This window comes from Camelus ferus, chromosome 6, assembly GCF_009834535.1.
Source record: "Camelus ferus isolate YT-003-E chromosome 6, BCGSAC_Cfer_1.0, whole genome shotgun sequence".
Taxonomy (NCBI): domain Eukaryota; kingdom Metazoa; phylum Chordata; class Mammalia; order Artiodactyla; family Camelidae; genus Camelus; species Camelus ferus.
The window spans coordinates 59,317,996-59,345,858 of record NC_045701.1 but is presented as its reverse complement, the minus strand read 5'-3'; the positions used below and the strand labels follow the sequence as shown (position 1 = coordinate 59,345,858).

At 31.5% G+C, this 27,863-nt stretch overlaps 1 protein-coding gene across 1 annotated transcript in view; it reads left to right on the top strand.

The window, feature by feature from the left end:
* Positions 1-27,863, top strand: part of C6H14orf39 (chromosome 6 C14orf39 homolog) — a 43,872-nt gene that overhangs the window by 2,149 nt on the left and 13,860 nt on the right. Inside the window, exons 4-15 of the mRNA XM_032482138.1 lie at positions 80-206; positions 3,897-3,986; positions 13,116-13,303; positions 13,396-13,438; positions 15,114-15,234; positions 16,076-16,173; positions 17,593-17,738; positions 18,470-18,546; positions 23,521-23,606; positions 23,697-23,755; positions 26,358-26,419; positions 27,496-27,668. Of these exons, the coding sequence (XP_032338029.1) occupies positions 80-206; positions 3,897-3,986; positions 13,116-13,303; positions 13,396-13,438; positions 15,114-15,234; positions 16,076-16,173; positions 17,593-17,738; positions 18,470-18,546; positions 23,521-23,606; positions 23,697-23,755; positions 26,358-26,419; positions 27,496-27,668 (1,270 nt within the window). The remainder of the gene's footprint in view (positions 1-79; positions 207-3,896; positions 3,987-13,115; positions 13,304-13,395; positions 13,439-15,113; positions 15,235-16,075; positions 16,174-17,592; positions 17,739-18,469; positions 18,547-23,520; positions 23,607-23,696; positions 23,756-26,357; positions 26,420-27,495; positions 27,669-27,863) is intronic.

Below are 27,863 nucleotides of genomic sequence, written 5' to 3'. Positions count from 1 at the left end.
CATACCTTTTTTCCTACTATATTTGTTTATTTTGAGTTTATGATTCCTCCTTAAGAAAATAAGTATTTCCTTTTTGCAGAATGCCTTGAAGATATTAAAGAAAATAAAGCAGCTATTTGTAAGATACATGAAACTATAAATACAACAGATGAGGAAATTGGGCATTATTGTAAGCATAGTAAAGAGATCAAAGACAACTGTACTAAGTGAGTATTTTAAGAAATAAACTTTCAATAATTGTCATTAGATTCTTTCATTCAAAGTTTTTGAGTTTATAGTTGCTTTAAAGAAGTTGCTTTGAAGTAATATTTTATATTAGCAAAGTGATAAATAAGTCTTAAATTGCCTTGTTCCATGCCACTGTGAAAGAGACCACAAAATACGAAAGAAAAATAAAGTGTTTTAAGGTCTCTCTAATTCAGATCTAATTAGTCTAAATACAGTATTTTGAATAATTGAGGCTCAGTATATAAAATTCCTGCTAGATAAGTAAATTTGAAATAATTTCCATCTTTGAATTTTCAATATCTTATTTTTAGGGAAATCTAGCCTAAAATTAATAGTTTTTCAAAATAAAAGTGTTCAACATGTTCAGAATTCTTTCAGTATGGGTTCAAGTTCTGGATTCTAGTGGTTACATCTATTATTAGACAAACATTTTGAAATGAAAACTTGTTAATGGATCTTAATTGTGTGTTATAGATACTTACAAAAATAAAGTGTTAGTTTTCTGTATTTAATTTTATGTGGACCATTGTCTTTGTATTAAGTACTATATTTAAGAATCATATTTGGTTTAAAATATTTTGTTACTCAAAATTTTCATAAGCTTATTTGGCTTTTCCCCACTACTTTTTAACTACTGGTTTTAAAATTTTATGAAAGTAACACATACCTAGTATAAAAATTCAAAAATTGTTCAAAAGTATGGAGTAAAGTTTCTCCCTGCCTGCATTCCCCAGCCCCACCCTGTCCTCTTCCTTGTAGGTAATCACTCATAACAGTGAGTACCCTTTTAGGCTTTTAAAAATACATATTCAACATCATTATTACATTTGCTTATATACATACCTATCTGTATATCTGTCTTTCCTTTTTTTCAAAAATGGAGTTATACCAAACTTATTCTTCAAGTTTATTTTATTAATTTAACAATAATGTGTTGTAAATGGTGGTATACATATAATGCTTATGTTTATATTTCGTTCTTTTATTTAACAGCTCCATAGTATTTTATAATATTGATGTATCTTAAGTTATTTAATCATTCTCCTACTAATAGACATTTAGGTTATTTCCAGTTGTTTCCTGTTATAAGCAACATATACAGGTATTCTTCCATATTTGTAGACCTATTGCTATAGAATGAACTCCTAGAAGTGAAATTGCTAGATCAAAGACTATGTACATTTATACATTTGATGAATAATGCCAAACTGCTCTCCAAAAAAGATCATACTAATTTATACTTCCATCAACAATATATGAGAGTTTCTATTTCCTTACACTCTTGCTAACACTGGAGTTAGTTTAATTTTTTTGGCGATCTGAGCAACCAAAAAAACTACTGTTGAACTTTTTATTTTAGTTTGTCTTAGGTTTATTTTAGTAGGTTTTACCAGTGGTTTCCCTCAGCTAGCTGCAATGGGTACTAGAAAAGTACTGATAGTTTCCTCTTAGAACCTGCTGTGTCCAAGATACATTTTACTTTATATAGGCTTGTTTTCTGCTGGGTTCTGAGGAGAGTTAGTAGGATGTGTTGATTTTAATGCATGAATACCTCTAGTTCATGATTTCAGCATATTGGTTAAGCAGTTTAAATGTGAAAAATGAATTCATCAAAGTATTAGAAGAATATTTTATTCTTCTATTCTTTATTATCATTTAATATTATTAGGTGACTATAATCTTTGAGAGAAGAAGGCCTAAGTTTGTCATCAAAGGTAGAAACCTTTGTGGTAGTAAATAGTGGATACAAAAGGCAAAAGGATAAATGGAAAATAAAAGGAAAATTTGAAAAAATGTTAATTTAAAAAATATAAAATATTTGTGGAAATTAATAAGAGCCAAAGCCCCATTAGAAAAGTGGGCAAAGAAGGTAAACAGGTAAATACCAAAGTGAAGAAATATATGTCTAATAAACATGTGAACAAATGCTCAATCTTTGAATAATCAGACAGCCAAATTAAAGCAGTAGTAAATTTTTTTTTTTTTTTGCTTTTAAGTTTTGTGGAAGTTTAAAGAAGGACAATACCTAGTGTTAGCCAGAAAATAAGAAAATCACCTCTCTTATACACTGTAGGAATATATACTGGTGTATACCTTTTGGGTGACATATTGGTATACTTTTAAAACTTTAAAAATAAATATGACTTTTGATTAAATGGTTCCATTTATGAGAATGTTTCATAAGGAAATAATTAGGCATTTTCTCAAAGATGTAATATACAACAAGGTGTTTATTTCAACCTTTTTTATGATAGGGAAACATTGGAAACAATTCAAATGTCCAACATTAGGTGATTTGTTAAATGAATTTTGGTATATCCATATGAATGAGCAGTAGGTGGCCCATTAAATTATGATGTAAGTGAATATTTACTGACATGCAAACGTGTTAACAGCATATTACAAATTGAACAAAACATTAAAACAACATTCATAGTATGAACCCAATTTAGTAATTATATAATTATATATAATTAGAAAAAGTCTAGAAATATATACATCAGAATGCTTACAGTATCTTTTCAGTGAAAATGTATTTCTTACGGAATTTAAAAAATATTTAAAATATATGTATATATAACCTTTGACCTTATAGTTCCATTTTGAGGATTATTTTCTAAGGAAATGATTGGAAATTCAGACAAGTATTTAAGTACAAGTTATTAAAAACTTAAATTAACCCAAAATGGCCAACAATATTGGGATAGTTAGATAAATTACGTAATATGTTGTATTTATTAAACTTTAATGATGAATTCTTAGTGACAAAGGAAATGTATATAATTTAAAAGTAAGTGCTAGATGAGGATATGTTGTTTATGTGAATATGATCTAAAAATGTTAAAATATATACTTAAAGTAAAATCTGGAAACAATTTATTTAAACAATATTAGTGGTTATTACTCAATGTTGAGAACATGGATGAAACTTACTTTTTAATATATGCTTTTCTGTGCTTCCAAAGTGAGTATGCATACTTTTTGAATCTGAAAAAATAAAAAAGATTAGGAAAAAGAGCTAGAAGAAATATTTGAACAATACTTAGAATGGAAGCTGCCATGGTGTATGCTAGTTTTAGATTTTTCACATATGTAATATTTTCTGAATCATAATGAAACAAATGTATAATTTGAATATTCATTTTATTCCTGCTGTCTGATTTTATAATTCATTTTGGTCTAGTTTCTTTCTTTCAAGTTCGGGAGAGTGTAAAACCTGACTTTCTAAATTTTAATCGAGAAAAAGGCCTGTCTTTAGCCCTTATTGTAGCTTTTTAAATGTTTATTCTAAAAGAATTTCTTATTCTTAGTTAAGATCTTAGAAGTATGATGAGAGAGAAAGCCTGATATTGGAGTGTTTCAGACTATATTCTAGAAAGTCAAAGCAATCCACAGTCCTGCCATGTCATATTTACTCATTCCCTTGTCATGATTCCAAAATAGGTTTTATGTAAAAATTAATGAATATTGATATTTGAGCATATGTATGATTGCATGAATGGTCGTAGTGGTGGTGATGGGCGATGGGAATATTTTCCCTGATGTAAACTTGTTTTCTCCAAGAAGGGAAAGATTTGTTTATCTGTAAATGGTTACCTTCATTTTTTATTGTCTCTCATAATTTGTTTATCATTCTGAGATGCTAATTACAATATTTTTTTCTATAGCTGGAAGCCAACATGCGATGTTTTTCATAAACATGAAGACTATATGCAGGACCAATTTACTTTTTATCAAGAAACTATTGAAAAAGACAAGTACAGTACATACATTCATTTAAAATTATCAATTCTATAAGTTAGTATTAATAAGATATGCTTTGTAAAAATGTTAATTGAAGAATGTAGAAACTTTGAACACAAAATTTTTTGTTTTAAATAATAAATTTTTGTTTGTTTGTTTGCTTGTTTTTGGACTCTTTGGATGTCATTGTTGGCCTACCTATTTGTTACAAGCTCTATCTAACCCTGGATATGTTTAAATATGTCCTTAGAAACTGTTAACCGGTAGCAATTATAATGCACAGTGCTTCAATTAATGTTCTTTATGACTCAGTTGTTTTGTTCAAACATTTGGGGGAATAGTTAGCTGTATGAGAAATTTGTAGCTTATGAGAAGTTTGGAGTATTGACTTTTGAAGGGTATTTTGTATCAAACTTCTGTTTTTCAGAGTGCTAATTTAGTGGGATGTTATATTTTGATGGAGAAATACTAATATTTATATGGGGTTATTTGTAAAATCATCTGGTTTGGGGGACTAAATGTAATTAGTGAATATAATGAAACAAGGCAAGGGACTTTGAATGCATTATATAGCATTATAATTTCACTTAATTATAAAATTTAAATGTTTTTATTTTTAACACAATTGGACAAAGGCAGTATCTATTTTGTTTTTTATTTTTATCTACTTATTTTACTACTTTCCCCCAGCTTTATTGGGATATAATTGACATATAACACCCATAAAGTCTGAAGTGTACACCATGATGATTTAATACATGTATGTATCATGAAATGATTGCTACAAGGTTAAGTAACATATCTATCACTTCAGTTAATGAGTGTTTTTTGTAGTGAGAACATTTAAGATTTACTCTCTTAGCAGCTTTCAAGTATATAATACAGTATTGTTATATTCAACATGCTTTATATTAGATCCCTAGAACTTACTCATCTTTTAACTGGAAGTTTGTACCCTCTGACGAACATCTCTCCATTTCCTTCACCCCCCAGATCCTGGAAACCACCATTCTTCTCTGTTTCTATGAGTTCAGCATTTTTTTTTTGTTAGGTTTTACGTATGAGTGTGATCATAACAGTATTTATTTTTCTCTGTCTGACTTATTCACTTAGCATAATACTCTCATGCTCTATCCATGTTGTCACAGATGCAGGATTTCCTTCTTTTTGTGACTGAATAGTAAAATATATATACACACACACACACACACACACACGTATATCTCACATTTTCTTTATCTGTTCATCTGTTGATGGACACATAGGTTGTTTCCATGTCTTGGCCATTGTGTATAATGCCTCCATGAACATAACGGAGATGTCTTTTTGGAATAATGATTTTATTTCCTTAAAATATATAGCCAGGAGTGGGATTTCTAGATCATATGGTTGTTTTATTTTTAATTTTTTGAGGTACCTCCATACTGTTTTTCATTGTGGCTGTGTCAATTTACATTCCCACCGCTTGTATACAAGAGGTCCCTTTTCTCCACATTCTTGCCAACGCTTGTTTTTTGTCTTTCTGGTATTAACCATTCTAACTGGTGTGAGGTAATACCTCATTGTGGTTTTGATTTGCATTTTTCTAATAGTGATTTTGAGCATCTTTTCATGTACCTTTTGGTCATTTGCATGTCTTCTTTGGAAAAATGTCTATTCAGGTCCTCTGCCCATTTTTAACTTGGATTATTAGTCTTTTTGCTGTTGAGTTGTATGAGTTCCTTATATATTTTGGATATCAGCCTCTTATTGGATATATGGTTTGCAGATGTTTTCTCCTATTCCTCTTCACTTTATTGATAATTTCTTTTGCCGTGTAGAAGCTTTTTAGTTTGATGTAGTCTCACTTGTTTATTTTTGCTTTTATTGCTTGTGCTTTTGATATCATAGCCAAAAAAAAATCATTGCCAAGACCAACATCTAGGATATTTTCCCCTGTATTTTCTTCTAGGAGGTTTATATTTTCAAGTCTTATATTTAATTTAAGTTTTTAATTCATTTTGAGTTAGATTTTGTGAGTGTTGTAAAATAGGGGCCTACTTTCACTCTTTTGCATGTGGATATACAGTTTTCCCAGCACCATTTATGGAAGAGACTATTCTTTCTCCACTGAATATTCTTGACTCTTTTCCAAATACTGATTGACAGTATATTCATGGGTTTATTTCTGGACTTTTGATTCTATTCTGTTGGTCTATCTGTCTGTTTTTATGCCAGTACCATACTATTCTGATTTCTGTATCTTTGTAACATAGTTTGAAATGAGGAATTGTGATGCTCCCACATTTGTTCTTTTCTGAGATTGCTTTAGATATTTGTGTTCTTTTGTGGTTCCATGCAAATTTGGGAATTTTTTTCTATTTCTGTGAAAAATGCTATTGTAATTTTCATTGTATTGAATTTATAGATGGCTTTGGGTAGTATGGATAGTATAGCAGTGTTAATTCATATAATCCATGAGCATGGAATATCTTTCCATATTTGTGTCTTCTTCAGTTTCTTTCATAGTGTCTTATAGTTTGCAGTGTATAGATCTTTTAACTTCTTGGTTAAATTTATTCCTAGCTTTTCTTTTAGTGTTTTTGATGCTATTCTAAATAAGATTTTCTTTATTTCTTTTTCAGATAGTTCATTGTTAGTGTATAAAAATGCAACTGATTTTTGTAGGCTGATTTTGTATCCTGAAAATTTACTGCATTTGTTGATTAGTTCTATTAGTTTTTTGGTGGAGACTTAGAATGTTCTCTCTATAAGGACATGCCATTTGCAAATAGAGACCATTTTACTTCTTTCTTTCCTGTTTGGATGCCTTTTATTTCTTTTTCTTGCCTAATTGCTCTAGCTAATTTTTCCAGTACTGTGTTGAATAGGAGAGTGGCAACTTTGTCCTGTTTCAGATTTTAGAGTAAAATCTTTTAGCTTTTTACCTTGAGTGTGGTATTAGTTGTGGCCTTGTCATATATGGCCTTTATTATGTTGAAGTATATCCAATTTGTTGGAAGTGTTTATCATGAAAGTGTTTCAAATTCTGCCAAATACTTTTTCTGCCTCTGTTGAGAAGATCATATGATTTTTTTAATCTTTCATTATATTAATGTGATATTTCATGTTTAATGATTAGTGTTTATTGAAATATCCTTGCATCTGAAGGATAAATCCCACTTGGTCTTGGTGTATGATCTTTTTAATGTGCTGTTGATTTTTTTTTTTTTTTTTTTAGTATTTGTTAAGAATTTTTGTATCTATATTCATCAGGGATATTGGCTTGTAGTTTTCTTGTACTGTCCTTATTTGGCTTTGGTATCAGGGTAATGCTGGCCTCATATAATGAATTGGAGAGTGTTATCTCTTCTTCCATTTTTTGGGGAAGAATTTAAGAAGGATTGATGTTAATTCTTGTGTAAATGCTTGGTATTATTCACTAGTGAAACCATCTGGTCCTGGACTTTTCTTTGTTTTCTTTGTTGGGAGGTTTTTGATTACTGCTTCTGTCTCCTTACTAGTAATTGACCTGTTCAGATTTTTATTTTTTCATGGTTCAGTCTTGTTTTTAAGGTGTATGTTTTACTTTATTAGATGCCAATTTTACACATAGTTGTCTGTTTTTACATTCCCATTAGCAATGTAAGGACATTTTATTTGCTCCACATTCTTGTCAGCATTTGGTATTATCAATCTTTTAAATTTTAGCTCATTGTGTCCTTATCCCTTCTTCATATCTGAAGGACAGTTTTGCTGCAAATAGCATTCTTCTTGGCAGTTTTTTCTTTCAGTACTTTGAGTATGTGATCCCATTCTCTCCTGGCCTGCAAGGTCTTTGCAGAGACATCTGCTGATAAAGTTATGAGAGTCCCTTTGTGATGAGTCATTTTTCTCTTGATGCTTTCAAAATTCTCTTTGTTTTTGAGTTTTAGCGTTTGATTATGTGTCTCGAAGTCATCTTCTTTGGGTTGATCTTGCATGGAGTCCTTTGGGCTTCTTGTGCCTGGATGTCCATCTCTTTCCCAAGATTTGGGAAGTTTTAAGCTCTTATTTCTTTAAATAAGCATTTGCCTCTCCCTCTCCCTCTCTCTCGTCCTCTGGCACTACCATGATGCAAATATTTCTTTGTTTTTCAGTATTCTGTAATTCATATAGACTTTTTTCACTCTTTTTCATTCTTTTTCTTTTTGTTCCTCTAACTGGCTAATTTCAAATGAACAGTCTGAGTTTGCTGATTCTTTCTCTTGCATGATCAAGCCTGTTGTTAATGCTCTCTGTTCAGTTCTGCCATTGTATTCTTCAGCTTCAGGGTTTCTGTTTGGTTCTTTTTTATGGCTTCTATTTCTTCATTAAGCTTCATTTTGTTCATGCATTGTTTTCTGGCTTTTGTTTAGTTGTCTGTGTTCTCTTGCATTTTACTGAGTTTCTTTAAGATAATTATTTTGAATTCTTTGCAAGGTAAATTATAGATCTCCATTTCTTTGGGGTCAGTTATTGAAGCTTTATTACTTTTCCTTGGTGGTGTTATGTTTGCCTAATTCTTTGTGATTTGTGCAACCTTGCATTGGTGTCTGTGCTCTTGAATGAAAAAACACTTCTTCCAGTCTTTACAGACTGTTTTTGGCAGGTAAAGACCTTCTCCTGTTGGTTTCCAGGACTGATGGGATTCCCTGTAGAATTGTAGTTGTACTGAGTTGGAGCTGATTTTGAGACTGTCTTTGGGTCTGCAGTGGGATCGATGGTTAGTGTGTTTGTTACTAGGGGCTCAGGCAGGTATGGCTCCTATCTGGTACCTGGGTGGATGAGACTGCCCCAGTACTTTGTTCAGTAGGATAGTACTGGGACAAGTGTCTGCTTCAGGTTCCACCACTGGGTCCTCAGTCAGCAGGCATATTACCAAGTCTGTGGACAAGTGTGGCTCCCAAGTCCCTGGGAGAGCTCCTGCCTAGTTACTGGATGGATTCATGGGTGGTTAGGACTGTCTCTGGAGTGTGGCTGGGAGCAGCTAGAACTGAGCCTTAGGGCTGTTTCAGGTTTCACAAACAAGATTGAGGTCTACAATCCTGGTTCTCAAGCCGCAGATGGGCATGTCCCTCACTGAGTCTCTGAGTGGGCTGATATTTTCCTTGATTGTGGCTGGAGAAGCTGGAGACAAGTATAGGGCCCTTTCAATATCTCCAGGGTAGCAAATAGGAGTATATCCTTCTGGGTCCCTGGCTGGAAGTTCTGTTGGTACTAGACTGCTTGGGATCTGGAACCAAATATAGGGCCCTTCAGGATCTATGGGGTGCATACAGGAATGTCTCTTGCTGTGACCCTTTGCCCTCAGTACTGCTGACAAACTGTGGCTGTGAGAGGGCTGGAACCAACTACTGGAGCCTTATAAGATCTTCAGAGGCACAAACAGAAGTGTCTCCTGCTAGATCCTTGTGCCAGTAGGGTTCCTTAGTGACTGTGGATGAAATAGGCTGGAACCCAGTTACAGAGCCCTTTCAGATTCTACAGTCTGACTGAGTTTGGGAGGCTTATATGCAGGGGCTCCCAAACCATGGCCATAAAGGGCTGGAGCTGTCTCACAGGCCACTTCAGGGTCCACAGCTGGGACCATTGTCTGTATGCCTATTACATGACACACATGACTTCTCCTGGGTCCCTTAGTTTATGGGACTGGTGACAGACCCAAAGCAAAATGGGACTTAGCTGAGTTTCCAGGTGTATGAGGATGTTTCCAGGTCCATACCTAGGACCACAGTCAGAGAGTTAGCCACCAAGGTACAAGTCTGTCTTCTCAAAATGACACTCTTCAGTCTTGAACTGTACCAGAGTTTCATAGTTTCCTACCTGGACTCCAAAGCTTCCAAAAAGGCATTTTTGTCCATAGATGAATGCCAGATTTTTATTGTTGAGGGCATGATATGCACAAGGGATATTTTATTCTGCCATCTTGCTGACATCACTCCTATTTTGGTATTTTAATTAAAAACACACATAATCTAGCATCGATACATTTTATATTTAAAGATGAGTCTTAAGAAAAAGTAGGGACTGAAGGTACCACTTTGAACTTCATTGGCATTCGAAATCATGGAAATAGATTAGATTGCCCAGGGAAATGTATAGAGTAAAAAGAAAAGAAAGCTAGAGTATGTGATCATCCAAGGAATAGGCAGAGGGTAGAATTAGTGAAGGAGACTGTTACTTTGTCATTTATAGGCCGTATTTCAATGCAAAAAAAATTTGAGATGATTTGTATAAAGAATACCATAGTGTTAAAAGAAAATTAGATATAAAAATTGAGGCTATAGGAAAGCAAGGATAATATAGGTAAAGTCTTTGATCAGGATAGAAATTCATACTATATGGTCTTGCACATTTCTTAGATATAGGCACAAACTAGACTTTGAAGTTCCTAGTAGTAGTCAAAGCATTGTGGAAATGTGATCAGTTTGGAATTCAGAGTATTCATTTAAAAAACAGTTCAATTGCTTAGAATAAGCAGAGGTTTTTCCTGGTACTAAGAATTGAGAGAAATTTCTTCCTTGGGTTCTCATAAAGAGGAAATTGTGCAATATGGTAGTTAGTATCTTCAGTGACCTCTACCAAATAAGCACAATATGTATTACTGCTTCTTATAACATCTCTCAATACAAACCATGACTATAAAACATTATTTAAAGTGATTCTATGAGGGGCTGAAGCAAACCAGTCCAAATTTGTACCTCTCTTATAGTTGTTGTAGATGAGTCCTCTTAGCCAGCCAGAGGTATTAAAGTAAAAACATCTGTTTGGTTTTTTTCTTTCTTAAACCAGCCACATAGGTTGATTGAATTGATGACTCAGTACTAGGCATTTTAAGAGGAAAAAATCCCATCTGTTGGTATCATGGGTAATGAAGGAAGTAGAGGCACCAGCTACTTATTTATCCTAATCTCCTATTCCTGTCCCAGGCATTCACAAAGGCTAGTATTACTGGCAACAGATGACATAGTAAGGTTTCTTCTTTTTTTTTTAATTGAAGTACAGTCAGTTACAACATGTCCATTTCTGGTGTACAGCACAGTGTCCCTGTCATACATATAGACACATATATTTGTTTTCATATTATTTTTCATTAAAGGTTATTACAAGATATTGAACATAGTTCCCTGTGCTACACAGGAAAAACTTTTTTAAAAATTTATTTTTGTATATAGGCTAACATTTGCAAATCTCAAACTCCCAAATTTATCCCTTCCCACCCCCTTTCCCCAGTAACCATAGGACTGTTTCCTGTGTCTGTGAGTCTACTTCTGTTTTGTAGATGAGTTCATAGTGTCTTTTTTTCTCCTTTTTTTCTTTTGTTTTTAGAGTCCACATATGAGTGATATCATATGGTATTTCTTTTTCTCTATCTGGCTTACTTCACTTAGAATGATGATCTCTAGGTCTATCCATGTTGCTGCAAATGGCATTATTTTATTCTTTTTTATGGCTGAGTAGTATTCCATTGTATAAATATATCACAACTTCTTTATCCAGTCATCTGTCAATGGTTATTTAGGTTATTTCCATGAAGGTTTCTTCTTGAATCATGGCTTGGGCTGACAAAAAGTTCTTGTATGGAGTATGTTAGGAGAGTCAGCATGAATATGCAGTCTGAATGACATATTGGTGGAATGCTGATCTCATCTGAAACTAGTGACCTGGACTCAGTTTTCTTATAGATATTTCCCTCCTTTCTGGGAAATACCTTTCATCCCTCAAGAAATGAGGGCTTAATTAGCAAATATTCATTTAGAGGGATAGGAACAAACTTCTTTTGAACTAAATTGCTTTATCTTGCATAACGGGACAGAATTTAGTAATATTAAGAAATTAAAACATTCTTAAGATTCGGACCTGTTGACCTGTTGACCAGGCTGTTATCTTACTTTTCTTCTCACTGTATAAGCAGTGTGAATACTTGTTCTTTTCTCATCTGCTAAAGTGAGATAATCATTGCTGTATCTTTTAAGAAATTTTCCTATATAGTATGGCTTGATTTAGAGAATTAAATTTTGAGGAACATTAAGGCTATATATTTTTAGAAATTTTTCTATGACTATTATTTCTGAAACTCAGTATACGTTTGATAAGGATTAGGTTAAAAAAAGGAACCAAGAATATATTTTCCATAATGAACATGGATTGAACATTTTCAATGTTGTAGACCAGGACTGATGAACTTTTTTTTAAAGGCCAAATAGTAAATGTTTTAGGCTTTGTGGGCTATATATAGTCTTTGTCATACTCAAGTCTGCTGTTGTGGTACAAGAGCAACTTTAGACAATATGTAAGTGGTTGACTGTGTTCTAATAAAACTTTATTTATAGGCATAATGGTTTGAATTTCATATAATTTTAATGTGTCATGAAATGTTCTGTTTTTTCAATCATTCAAAATGTGAAAACGACTCTTAGCTCTTAGGTTGTACAAAAACAGGTGACAGGTTGGATTTGACCCATAGGTCATAGTAACTGACTCCTACTGTAGATCAAGCAAAGTTCAAATGGGAAGGAAGAGTTAATATCCTTCTGCAAGAATTAAACATCCCACTGAAAACTGGTGCATAAATAGATGACCATGCACCTCTATCTGAGTTGTACTGGAGTGCTTCCAAACGGTGCTGAAATTTTCTGGAGTATTCAAGAATGATTGTGAATGCAAAGTTCTTACACATAGAACATAACTTCATGTGATAATTTTAGCTTAGAAAACTGAGGGAGATTTAAATGCACAGTCATAGAGGGAGCTGAACTAGGGAGGATAGAGATTTAAGAAGTGATCAAAAGAACCAGCTTCTGCAGTGTCATTTAGGATGAGAACTGAAAAGAGATCACTGAGTTGGACAGATTAGATCATTGGTGACCTTGGGAAGTTTGGTTCATTAGAATAGTGGGTGTCGAAGTTTAATTGAATAGGATTAAGGAGTGAGTAACTCAGGTAGTGAAGAAAAAAAGTAGAGAGTTGAAAAGTGTGACAGAGCTAGGAAAAAGTTGAAGGGGAGACAGTATTGAGGGAAGCAAGAATAAGCAGATTTTTGACTTTTTTTTTGCTTAATTTAGTACACTTTAACAAGTGATTTTAGAAAATTTTTAGGTGTACTTTTGTTATATTGACATCATTTCTTTTAATTTTAACAGAAAAATGTACCATGATTATATATGTCAGTATAAAGATGTTTTGAAGCAATACCAACTAAAATACTCAGAAACACTTCTTTCACGTGAATATTATGAGAAGAAAAAAGAACATGAAGAAATTCAAAACAGACTGTTGGCATGTACTGAACAACTAAAAATGAATGAAACTATTTTTATGGAATTTTTAGGTATTAGTGTTTTGTTACATACTGTTTATAATGTTATTTTTATAATTAAAAGAATAAAATAAATCAGTCTAAAATATGACTTTGTTTTTCAGTGCCTGCTCCCTTTCCGTCACTTACCAATTGGACGTTACATATGTATCCACATTTCTACTTAGAATTTTTATTGGATAAGTATTATTTCTACATTTTAATTGTTGTGTTTCCCTGGTGAGAATCACATGGATTTGTTTTTTGTTGAATTTTAAAAATTTAGAGGTTACTTTAAAGTCATCTGGGATTAGTTTTCATATATGTGCATATCATTAGAAGTGAGTAATTTTATTGCAAATAAATGGTATATGTAGCTGGCTTTAAGTGGCATATCTTAGCAACCAAACTAATGAAAAAGTCATCTGGCCATCTTACCAAAGAATGAGTTCCAATTAAATTGATTATTACCTGTTAGAATGGAAGGTGGTAAGGAAGTGAGTCACAATTCATTGGTACCTACTTTCTGCTAGGCAATACCCAAGAAGATACAGAACATTCTTATAAGAAGCTCACAGTTGAGTAGAGGAAGTAGAGATGTAAACAAGTAGTTCTAATACAGTGATATTGTATTAGATGCTTAAGTAATTCTTAATTGGTCTAAGTCTCATCTGTTTGTCAAGGAGAGCTTCCCTGATGATGAACTTGGAACTTTAATCCTCTTCTACCCTCCACAATCCTTCATATGCTTTCCTATCAGATTATAACTCCACTGTTTGTACTAAGTCTTCTTTATCCCCGCATTCTACCTTGCTTCATCCTAAATCATCCTTTTAACTCCTTTGCTGCTTGCCCTCTCCATGTTTGGGTTTTAGCTTATTCTGTACTTAGTTGTTCATTTGCTGCCCATCTGTGTTATAACTTCTCAGTGGGAAGGGGCAGAGGTTGGTAGATGCAGAAGGCACAGCAGGGGTTTAGGGAGTTGGATATAGAAATGGATGAGACATAAGATTGCATAAAAAACACAAAGAGGTGTTGGAGGTAGGGAGAATTGAAATTAGAATTTAAGGGTCTACTTCTACATCTAAAACTTTAAACTGATGCTTTTGATAATAGATTGGCATTATAAATAATATTCATGTGAAATTTTATTTTCTAGCATATAAATCATAAAGTTTAAGGCAGAATAGGAAAGGTCTGACAGATTTTCTCTGGTGTTCCTGTTCACTAGCACTGTTTTATTTATTTTTAAATTCTCCTAAACAGATTGTAGAATAATTTAGGAAATTGTAGTAGCTAATAACAGGCAGCAGGCTGTCTGTTAACAGCTGAGAAATTCTCTACTTGAAGTTGGGTATAAATACAGTTCAAGCAGAAAGTTTGGATGGAAAATCTAGCTCTCTTTTGAGTTCTGCAATGTGCACTGATGAACCATACAGAGTAAGAAAAGGGAAACTGAGTGGATTTTTAATGTTGACCTTGGAACAAATAAACAATGAAAACGCAAGAAGTGAAAACACCAAATGACATGATGAACTTGAGTGAAAAACAAAAGTAAAAAAAAAAAAACCCTATGAAAATATTTAACTGAAAGAAAAAATCTTAACATATTTTTGGTGAAATGTTATTTTTAAGCAAAATATAAAACAGACAAATAATAAATTGTCTTTGTCAATTTGCCAAATGCTTATATTAGTCTTACCACTATTTTCAGATACAGTTGTTAATATTACTTATATGATACACATATGTAAATATTACATAATACTAATTATTTCTGATATAGTACATATATTACAATTGTGAAATTTACTTGTATAATATAGTTCCTTAAACATAAAAGGGTCAATTTGAGATTCAAAACACAAGATATTCTTAAACATGCTGGCGAATTTTCCAAAAGTTCATCTGAATTGAAGAAAGAAGTAGATGAAGTGGAAACAGAAATTAATTATTTAAACCAGGTATACATTTTGTTATATGTTTCTGATATATGTGTTAATGTGTAAGTGTAGTGATATGTTAGTTGACAGTCTTAGCAGAGCTATTTTTAAAGAGCCTCAATATGGAGAAAGGTTTATGATAATTTATTTGCCTCAGATTACCTTTGGAGCCAAAATGTGTTTTACGTAGGAGTATATTGAGCTCCGAGTTTTGGGGAATAGTTTAACTTTCTTTGGGTGCTGAGGAAGGAAGACAAGGAAAGAATAAGATGTACCTTAATAATAGGTATTTAAAGGCATTAATAGCTTACAAAGTGTTGTCAAAAGAAGAACAAGAAAATAATTTGCTTAAGGGATAAATTACTTAAGGAACTTAATCTTGAAAATTTTATGACTATAATCTTTATAAAGCTAGACTAAAACTAGTTTAGCCTTTAAGATTGATATCGCATGATATTGAATATACTTTTAGTGTCATCTATTGTTATGTAACTTTTATTGACAGGTATGAGAACCCATCAAAGTTACTTACAAATTTTGAGGAAAAAAGTGAATAGCTAATTTTCTAAATTAAAAAAATTATGTTAAAAATGGTATATTTATCATTTATAGGCATTAGGTTACAAATAACAGTAATACCGTTTTAGTAATGAGAAAAAAATGGATGCCACTTTCTTTAAAATATTTGGTAACTATGTCTCTGTGTAGGGAGTCAATGTTTACTTTCATTAAAAGATAGCTAATACTACCAAAAATATAAATCTTGTGATTACGTAGGAAAAATAGTATTCATTAGTTAAGATAAAGCATATGTTCCTTTGTAGGTAATTATTTTATTTTGCTTTGTTATTTTTATTTTTAGCAGATTGCAAGACTTTATGAAATGAAGACTCTTTCAGAAACTATGGAAGAAAAAAGCAAAAATACAGAAAAGAGAAAGGAATTGAAAGAAAGGTATAGGTAAACTTTAAAACGGGATTTTATGTGAACAGATACTCTGCATCTAAAATTTGATTCTATATCATCTCCCAAGCCGCTAATATTTATATAATATCTATAAACATGTATCGTACAGGCTATTTTCTATTCATTTCTTATGAAAAATATTAATTTATACCTTTAAATATTAGGGACATATATTCAAACTTGCTTGTTATTTAGTAAGGCCAAGGATAATGTGTAGTGAGAAATAGGGTAGCAGCAGCCCGTTTACTGTTCTGTAATCTGTCAGTTGTCCATTTCACCCAGTTTTCCATTATGGGTCACTAGTAGGAATGAAACAAGGGGAACAATGGTGGGAGCAGCCATGTATTTACCTTTTTATCACCCTGTCACCAGCTTGACAATTCTTTGCCATAGAGAGATGAGCCAAAATTTTACTGAATCTGTGGCATCATATGTTTCATTGTCCTTCATCCTAATGGTGATAAAATAGACGTCAGTGGTGGAGGCATTTAAAAAGAAAAGATTGATTTTGCCTGTTATTATGTGACAGAAAAATAGATGTATTATTGTTGCTGTTTCTGATAAACTTTCTACTTTTTCTCTTTCTCCTTTACTCTTACATTCTTCTTAAATTTCTCTTAGCAGGCTCCATTGCTCTGATTTTGATTTTTCAACACACTCTTCTCCCAAGTTAAATTCTCAGATTCTCCTTCCTTGCATCTGTTATTTTATTAATTTCCCCACTCCCACGTCTCACATCTATGGTAATATGTCTTTAACTTTTTAATGAAATTGATTACAAAAATAGGTAAATGTACTGAATTTCACTTTACTGATAATATTTTAATATTATAAAAATAATATTGAGAAGGACTTATATAGCTAGTAATTTTAAGTCATATTTTGATAGTTATTATCAAAGAATATCATTTAAATTATTATTTAACTATCAATAATTAAAATTATTTCTTTAATTTAGGAAAAATTCAGTGAAATTATCTTCCAGTAAAACACTTACTAGATCCATTTATGGATGTAATATGGCTTTAATGATGTCTGTGTTCATGCTAGTTGATTTGTTTCTGAATAAGTCTTTTTAAAAGTTTGAAGTAGCACTCCCAAATCTAAAGCATGCTATTTGTGGATATCATTTTAGTTTAAAATGTTTTTGATGTGTTTAGAAAGTCTTTTAAAATGATTATGTTTTAAAAATGAGAGTGTGGTACATTGAGAACACAGGACTTAATCAGGAAAAGTGTGTATTAGCTATGACACTAGTAAGTAATTTAATAATATTGGGCAGATCTGTTAAATTTCTGGAACTAGGTTTCATTATCTGCAAAATGAGGAGTTTTAAGTGTATGATATCTAAATATGTTTTCTAGCTTTAAAATACATTAATTTTTTACTTAGTTAATGTTTAATATAATTCAGTTTTCCCTTTAGAATTTTTGAAAAAGATGAACAGCATGTACTTACATTGAATAAAACTCCTCAAAACAGTCAATTATTTCTTCCATATGAATCTCAAAAATTAGTCAGACCAATAAAGATGCATTCTTCAGAACCAAGAGTTACAGGTACAGTATCTTTTTTATTATTCAAAAACTTAGTTTTCTTTGCATTTCTTTCATAGAAGAAGAAGTAGAAAAGAACAATTTTAGTTATTTGGTGTAAGCAAGAACAAACAATGCTGGAGACCTATCGACTCAGGAAAGTGTCACTTTGATTCTGAGAGCAAACAAGATGAGCCTTCTGTACATAACAGTTTTCTCTTTGAGAGAGAAATCACTCACATGATATTTTTAAAAAGCGTTCTTGTCTGACTTTACAGCTGTCAGAGGAGGATGATTAATTATATATTTTTCATTTGAGAAGTTGTATTTTCAGTATTATCGGTCTGTGTGATTAAAATGGGTAGCAGGCTTGTGTTAATGATATTTGTGACTTAGTCACTGAGATATTTCAATCGTGTTTCATTCAGTGAATCTGTAGATTAATTGCATTGTGTTAGATTAACTACACTGTTTTTTTCCACAATTGTTAATTTCACCACTCTGTGTTCTTTGATTCCCCATTATAAAGATGTATAAAGTTTTGTCTGGTGTTTTCTGTTTTATATTCATAGTTATTATAGTAATTATTATATAGTGAGGAATTAAGATAATAATTTCATAATTCTATATTTTAACTTAAATAAAATATTCATGTGACTTGATTTTTTTTAATTACAAGGTTAGGATAAATGTTGGCCATGACTTTTGATTTTATCTCTTGAACTAATTTGAAGTTTTACGATTTAATAACCTAGATAAAAAAGAAAAAAGTTCTGTGAAACAGTCAAAGCTTGCCAATATTGACTTCGGACAAAAAGAAAATGATACACAGGTAAGTATTTCTTTTTTAATAGTATAAATTAAATGCTTGTGTTAAATGAGAGTGAATTTACCACATTTTGGAAGTGGGTGTATGTGTGTTATAAATATATTAAACCAGCCATTAGTATAATCTCAGGATCTAAAAAACTTAAGAGTTTCAATATGGCAGCTTGAGCATATACAATAGCCTTCTCACTTCTAAAAATAAAAGATATTTAAAAATACCAAGCCTTGTACCCAGTAGACCAAAAACTAAGACATTGCTAAAGGAGTAAAACAAAATTGGATTGAAGATGGAAATTGTAGCCCAGGACTTGATAGGAGAGTACTCTTGTAGAAGGTATAGACCTGAGGACAATGAATAGGATAATTGGTTGGGTTGCTTTAGTGAGCATTAGTTTAGTTAACACCTAATCATTGCATATCTAATCTGCCTTTTGCCAAGCATGAACAATGGGATAACTGTCTCCAGGTGGAAACAGTGAGCATAGGAGCTTGGGTTAGAGAGATAGATGGTCCTCTGGGTGATTCATGAGGCTTATGAAGAACACTCAGAAAGCTAGCTTCTGGTGTACACATCTCTGTCTTCCCCCATTCTTCCTGAAAATAGTTCAGAGGGGAATTCTCAATGAAAAATATAATTGCTTCTCATTAATACATATTAAAACACACAAATACAGGGGGAATGGTAACCAAAGTAATTAGTGAGACTTATTAATTCTAAATATGTTTTAATTACAAAAATTACAAAATCCAGTACTAAAATTCCAGATGATATCAATATAGGATGAAAGTGGGAAGATAAATGAGGGAAACAAAAGTTTACTCAAGTTATTTTTTTGTCTTCGGATGGAGGTAGGGAGAAGATATGAATACTGATTAACTCTGTATATTGTTGGAAAAAATGTAGATTTATCCATGTGTGTTAGACACTTAACAGTAGCCAACAAAAGAGCAATGGAATGTGTAAGTTTTAAAACAGTAGAAGAAAAAAGGTTGAAATCAAGAAAACTTAACTAGTCCAGGAAAAGGCAGGAATGGGAGGTGGAGGTGAGAATAAAAGAGCTAGAAAGCATTGTAAATAGAAAACAAATAAGATGTCAGAAATAGTTCTGAACAAGTTGGTAATCATAAAAATGTGATGGATGTGCTTCTATGGGATATATAAACAAAGTACAGCTAAATACTATTAAAATACAACAGCTGAAACAGCTTGACAAATGAAAGCTGAAAACAAAAGGATGAAAAATATCAGGTAAATGCAAACAAAAACAAAGCAGATGTAATAGTGCCATACAAAACAGAGTTCAAAGTAAAAAGCATTAATAGAGATAAATATATTTCATATTTTTAAAAGACTAATCACCAAGAAATCATAAGAACCATGATGCACTAAATTATATAGTTTCAAAATATATAAAACATAAATTGTTAGAATTCCGAAGAAACATTTGAACCCACAGTTAAAACAGGATCACGCTCTCAAAAAAAGTACTGATCTTGAGATTAGGGGTTGAGTTTAGCTGCATGTGAAATGATTACAAAACCAAACTCATTAAATAATAGCATCTTAAACAAGATAAGCATTAATTTTTCTCTTCTTGCCATGAAATTCTAAAGTAAGTGACTAAGGTTCACTAGAGCTGATAGCACCATCTCCACAATGTCATTGTTTCTCAAGCTCCATCTGTGTTTTCTTTTTCTGTGATCCTTAATGCTAAGCTTTCACCTCAAGGTCATCTCATGGTCAGAAGCTAACCATTACAATTTTGCCATCATATCTGCCATCTCTCGGCAGGAAAAAGAAAGGGGGAAAGGCTGGCTGAGTCAGCCCCATTTTTAAGGCTCTTTCCTAGAAGCTCCTTAAACAATTTATGATAGTATTTCATTGGTAGAGAGGTTGAGAAATACAATTTTTTTAATTAGCACACAAAGAAAGTAAATCTTGGATAGCATAGAAGACTGGCAGTTTCTGTCACAGGAATGATTCAAGTAGATAAAAAATAAGTAAGGATGTAGAGAATCTTAATAACACAATTAGCAAACGTTGTGTTCAACATACACAGAGTTCAGTTAAATTTTTATTTGCAGTATTCACCAAAATTGAACAAAAGGATATAGCAACCAACTTTAAAAAGTTACTATCTTTACTAACCACAATATTAAAAACACAAGTTAAACAAAAAGATAGCCCTCTTCTCAAAAAACTATTTGACTGAAAAAAAAAAAGAAATTCACACACTTTCAAATTACTTTTGGGTTATAGAAGAAATCAAAATAGGATTTTAAAACAATTTAAAAAGAATACTATAAACCTAAACTTGTGAAATGTAGCCAAATTGGTCCTCAGAGGGAAACATTTGAAAAGAAATACTAGAAAATATATCAACAAATATATTAGAAAATGAGAAAGATTAAAATTAGCTGAACTTTCAGTATGAAAAGTTCAACTCAGAGTACAAAAAGCTCAAATCAAAATAGAAAAATAACAGAATAATAATTGCAAAGAAAGTAGGAATTTATCAAGAGAAAAGCAGAAATTAATGAAATTTAAAAGTTAGGTTAATTAATATAGCCAAAAGCTCATAACTTTCAGCAAGTATAAAGGAAAAAAGAAAGCCTCTCTCCCCCAAAAAAGAATAAAAGGGGGAAAAGTGCTTATTGTTACACCTATAGAAGAAATCTTTTCAAAGTCCTGAGAGGATACTATGTAAAACTTTATGCCAATAAATTTGAAAATTTAGGTGACATGGACAGTTTTTAAGACAATTCAAATTGCTAAATAGACTGAAAAAGGAAAACACAAATAGATCAATAACCTAGAAGAAACGGAAATGTAAATAAATATCTGTTTCCCTCTTTTCTCCTTTATTTCCCTCCCTTCTCACTCCACCACACCTGCCCTTCAGAACATACCAGACTGAATTTTTCAGGTGAATTCTACCAAAACGTTAAGGATTAAATCAGAGTTTTTCAATTGTGACACTATTAACATTTTGGACCAGATAATTCTTTGTTTTGGGATCATCTTGTGACCCTGTAGAAGCCAATAGCACCTCATCCCCAAATTATGACAGTCAAAAATACCTCCAGACATTGTCAAATGTGCCCTGAGAGGCAAAACTGCCCCCTGTTGAGAACCATTAGATTATATAATATTTATATACAAACAGTTCCAGAGTATAAAAAAAGTTAGAACCTATCCAACAAACTATATATGACTAATCCATTATACAGCAAGGACAAGGATAGTGAAAGAAAAGAAAAATTATACTACATTAGTCTCAAGATTGAACATAGAGGTAAAAATCCTAAATAACTTATTAGCAAACAAAATTTTGCACTATAACATTAAATATATATATATATTATGACTAATCTTGGTTTTCTCAAATGATACTTTAGCATTTATAAAATCTACCAATATGCTTCACTCCATTAATAGATTAATATATGATTTTAAATAAAGATAGTAAAAAGAATGTTAGGGAGACTCATACAGATATCAAAATTTTTTTTCACTTCTGTTACTAAAATATAATTCACATCATACAATAATCATTTTAAACTGTACAATTCAGTGGGTTTTCGTATATTCACAAGATAGGGTAACCATCACCACTGTCTAATTCCAGAACATTTTCATTGTCCCCAAACATTTTTAAACATTAGCAAATTGCAGTATTATAACAGCATGGTGCAAGAAAAGACAAATTGATCAATGGATTTATCAAAATAAAAAGCTTTTGTATGGCAAAAGACACTACAAAATTAAAAGACAGTGACAGAATTGTCATTTAGGGGCTTGGTATACATATAATATATAAAGAAATAATAATTCTTACAAATTAATTAAAAAACAATAAAAATGAGCAAAAGATAGCTCAGCACATAATAGGAAAGACAAAGGGTTACTAAACATAACAAGATGCCTGACCTCAGGAGTACAGGGAAATACAAATTAAATCAATGAGGTACCTGGTTTCACCTATCAGATTTGCAGACATTAAAACATTTGATAATATCTAGTGCAGTGAATTATACTGAGAATGTAATCTGGTACAACTGCTTTGGAGGACTGGTGCATAGTACTCGTTAAAAATTAAAATGTATGTACTCAACAATTTCACTTCTTGTCACCTATTCTAAATAAATACTTGAAATACTTGTGCAAATACTTGTACCAGGAGGTATATACAAATGTGTATATTGTTTAAAACGTACATCAAAACAGTAGCAACACCTGTTCTTTAAGGGACAAGTGTTCTTTGAGGGACAAGGTCTTTTTCTTATGATCTAAAAGCACAGTAAGATGACACAATTAAGACCAATGGCTGTTATAACAAAAGTAAATGGGGTAGACTTTCCTATTAAAGGTATTTTCATTTCAGGTCAAATAAGAAAAATCAGCAGCTGTTCAAAATGAGTCACTCAGGGAAAATAAAAGACTTGAAACAGAAAATACAAACATTAGTTAAAGCAGTGATTTAAATATTAATATTAAACAACATTTAGAGTTAAAAATGAAATATTAGCTCTGTCATATATATTTTTAAAAGGAAGTTTCAGGCTTTAATCTTTGAACTTGCTGTTTTCCTTTCTTACATTCAATTTGAGAGGTTATACGGGATAAAGAGACAGAAATCAGATAATTAGTTGAGAAAAATGGTAAGATTCACTTGATTAGTCATGAATATGAAAGAAAAAAATTTCAAGTTTACCTTAAATGTAGAAATACTAACAAGCATAGTTATCATACTTATCAAAGGCATCAAATTCCTTGAGAGTCTTAAAACTTTTTTGTTTCCCTGTGTTTGACTTAATGTTTTGCATATAGCGGTTTCAGTTAATGTTTGTAGTTGTTGATATTGATAGTAACAGTGATGATGATGACAATGTTTTTGGAGAGCCCTGAGTAGCCATGGCAAGCAAAAATTTTACTGTTTTGTGTAGTCAACTCTAATGCTTAATTTCTTTTGTTCAGGTATTGAATGACTCTGCCGTGACTAGCCATTCAAAATGTTCACATGTTACAGCTATTAAAAATTCACAAAATGTTATGCAGTTCAGGTAACCTTTAAAAATAAGAAAATACTTCAATTTCAGAAATAATTTATCAGCTCAGTAAATAATATAAACATTTTATTTATTGTGTTTTAGATTGTTAACCCCAAAGAAACAATCAGATTGCAATCAATGGTTTGAAAAAGGAGATGCAGGTATTTACTGTTTATATTTTTCCTAAGAAGTGAGAGAAACAAGTTATATCAGGTTTTTATACCAGTCAAATAGATTATCTGGATTGTTTGCATCTCTGATTAACTGACCATGCATACCTGGTTTTTAAATACATTTTTCTTAAGTATAAAACAGATACATTTTATTGTAGAAAATTTGGAAAACAGAGAAAAATATAAAATAAACAAAAAACCACCACTGACACTTCACAAACTGTTGTATATTGTCTTTTTTTCTATGTATATATATGTCTTGTTATTTTAGTTTAGTCTTCCACATTTGAAGCATACTAGGTATATCATTTTGTAGCCTCTTCTTTCCACTTGATACACTATTGAGGATATTTTTCCATGCCATTAAATCGATTGTATTTGTAATGACTGTATAATATGCATAGATATGCTATAAGTTATTTAGCCATTCTCTCACATTGAATATTTTGTTATTTTCAGGGGTTTTTTTTTGCTTTTATAACTAATGCTACTATGTTCTTTTATATAAATACTTTACTGTCTTGGATTATTTTCTTTGAATAAAATTGTAAAAAGGTCACACACTATACATCTATATATATGTTTATTATCCTAGAATCAACTAGCTATTGGAACTTTGATGCAGCCTTGAAATTACTAACTCATTCTCTATGTATACATGTATGTGTGTGCATGCATGTATATGTATACATGTACATATATGTATATATAAAATATGTATCATGTGGACACATACATATTTTGATAACCCAGTAATGAATAATAATTATTTCATTCATTAGGCTATTATCTCTTCTTATCTATAGCATGTCGATTACAGACTTATTTTGAAATTTAAAAAATGGTTCTCTCTGACAGTATAAAAATTTTGTGTTATGCATGTCCAGAATGGTCATGTAATATACCATGAGTCTATTCCTCTCACTCTCAGTGTAGGACTCAGCCAAGACAATATGCTTATTTCATGCAGATGGCTATTCTTACTTCTGAAAGGAAGATTTATATCTTACCTGCCCAGCTGATCTCTTCCACCTGTTTATAATCTTCCATATATGCTAATCTAACAGAGTATTAGACAGGGAGGAACAATACATTCCTAATACACATATGTGAGGAAATGCATATATCTGGCATAATCTTAGCTGACATTGAGCATGTATGGGCAGACTTCATACCCAAGAAGGCATATAATTATCTTGGAAGAAGAAAAGGCCCTTTCAATAATCTCCAAACTTATTTTTTGAAGAAGTTAGTATGTGGTGAAAATCATAGCTGTGACTTAAATGCAAGAGGCAAAATTGTAAAGCTTTCAGATGACCAAATAGAAAAACATCTATGTAAGCTAGGAAATAATTTTTTTAAAGAATTTTTAAAAAGAATTTTTTAAAAAGAATTTAAAAGCCCAATCATAAAGATTGGTAAATTTGGCTCTATTAAAATAAAGAATTTCTCTTCATCAAAAGACACTATTAAAAAATGGGAGGCAAGAGGATTTATTTTTCAATACATAAAACTGTCAAAAGGCTAGTTTCCAAAAATTTATAGAAAACTTCTACAAACCAAGGAGAAAAAGACAGACAAACTCAATTAGAAATATATTCAAAATAAACAAATAGGCACTTCAGATAGAGAAGCTTTTGTGGCAGATAAACATGGGAGAAAATGCTCAGCAAATCAGGAAACTGAAAAATAAAACCACAATGGGATATGATTACACATCCACCAGATTAGCAAAATTCAGAAAGTCTGACAGTACTAAGTGCTAATGAGAATGTAGGACAGTAAGAACTCTCATAACTATTGGTAGGGACTGTCATTTGTAAATGACTATATATTGACACCATGACTAAATTTTAGTTGGATCTAATAAATTTTCCTGGTGAAACTGAGTAATTTCCTAGGGTAGCTCAGGATGGCTATTTGCCACAACAATAATTAGTGAATAGTTTTGAAACTAAACTTTGGAATATAGTTTAACATTGATAAAATGGAAGATTCACATACTCTATATTTCATAATTCCACTCCTAGGTATGTACCTAGAGAAATACAAGTACACATATACAAATATACATGAAAAATTATGTTAACATCATTATAATAGCCTCAAACCAGAAACACCCCCAAATATCCATTTGCAGTAGAATGGATAGATAGATATATTGTGCTGTGTTTGTACAATGGAATGCTTTACATAAGTAAAAGTAAGCAAGCTGTGTCTCCACGCAACAATACAGATGAACCTCATAAGCATTTGCTAAACAAAAAAAGCATGACAAAGAGCACATATATTATTATTTCATCACATAACATTTTAAAGTAGGAAAGAGTATGGGGCCTTTTGGAGAATGTTCTATTTCTTTACCTCAGTGGTGGTTAAATGGGTGTCCTCTTTATAATTTTGTTTGTTAAACTATTCATGTAGGTTTTCTTTTCTTATCTTTATGTATTGGGTTGAACTATATAAAATTTCCATTTTTGCAGACCAAGAACAGTTAAATATTGGCAATTTCATATGGTTTGACTAATATGTTTTATTTACAATTAAACTGCAAAAAGAAAAAAATAGTTTGTTCTCATTTAACAAACAGATGCTGAGTGCGGAGATAAAGGGACAGTAAAACAATTGAGAGAATCAAAATATACTTCACAAGTAAGTCAAATGTTTGGTTTCTAATTTCTAAGGAAAATATTCTAATTTAAAATATTCTGTTTCCATTTAAATTTCAGATTTAGTATAATGAAGTTTATTTATGTGAGATCTAGATATTATTAGCTTGGTAATCAAGTTGTTGTGATGTTACAGATTCTATCCCTTAGAAGAGTCATAGATTAAAAAAATGAAGCCACAAAATGTTTACATGAAAATATTCAAAAAATTGTCACTAACAATTGACTATATATAATGACACCACCACAACTAATTTATGACTGAAGAAAACAATTTTGTTTGGTGAGATTGAATGATTTACCCCAGCTGCTGCAAAAATACCTTCAAAATATTTTTTAATAGTGGGAAGCTTTAGTGATAGGTGTACCACAGCTACTAAAAGTTAAAACAAGAGAAACAACAGTAGTTTTCTTCTGTAAAGAAATACAGGTAAAAAGCACATTATAATTTTTTTTTTGGTGGAGGGTCTCAAAATTGTTTCCATAATGGGCTTTGGTAACAAACATATTTGAGAAATCATATTACTAGCCTACAAAATGATATAAAGGAAAATTAGTATTCAAGTTCTCAATCTTTGCAGAAAAAGTAGTATGAATTTATAAGGGCAAAAATATGCAAAGAACATAACCAGTGAGAGCAAGATTGCTTTTCTTTTTCAAGGGGTTATCATATACAAACTTGACCCAGAGCATGATGTGGAAATTTTAAAAGAAAAATCATTCCCAATACTTTTTATTCATCAGTCTGAGTATGTTCTGGTTATCAGTTACTTTTTCAGGTAGTGGTAGGTGAGGTAGAGTTGGGAAGGAAAGAAAAATTAGAAAATTAAAAAGAATTATTTTTCTATTTTTTGGACAGATATATTTTGGTCTCAGTTTTACCAATTATTTTTATTTTCTTACTTTGTCTATGAAAAGATACCATCATAGATTAATATGATGTTTTTAACCTCACATGCTTATATATATGTTTATTTATATATATATATATATATATGAGTTTATGTTATTTATTAATAACATTTGTTTTTATAGTTTTCTGTTACTTTGAATTTGCAGGTTATATATGCAGAACATTTTGGGAACCCAATAGAAAGTAACAGTGATGAAGTAGAAGAAAGGCCTGAGATTTTTCCACAAACTCCTGAAATTCCTTTATTTTTAAGGACTCCTGAAGCTGTGAAAACACCTGAATCTGTGGAGAAATTACCTAAAACCCCCTCATTTGAAATGTAAGACTTTAATTAATAATAATAATTAAGGAACCTGCATATTAAGTTATATAAGTAATAGGAATAGAAAAATGCCTAGTACCTGTAACTTTAAAAAGTTTTTGTTATGGAATATTTTAAACATACAAAGGAAAGAGACTAGTATAATGAACTCTTATATACTTACCAGTTTGAACAATTATTAACATTCCACCA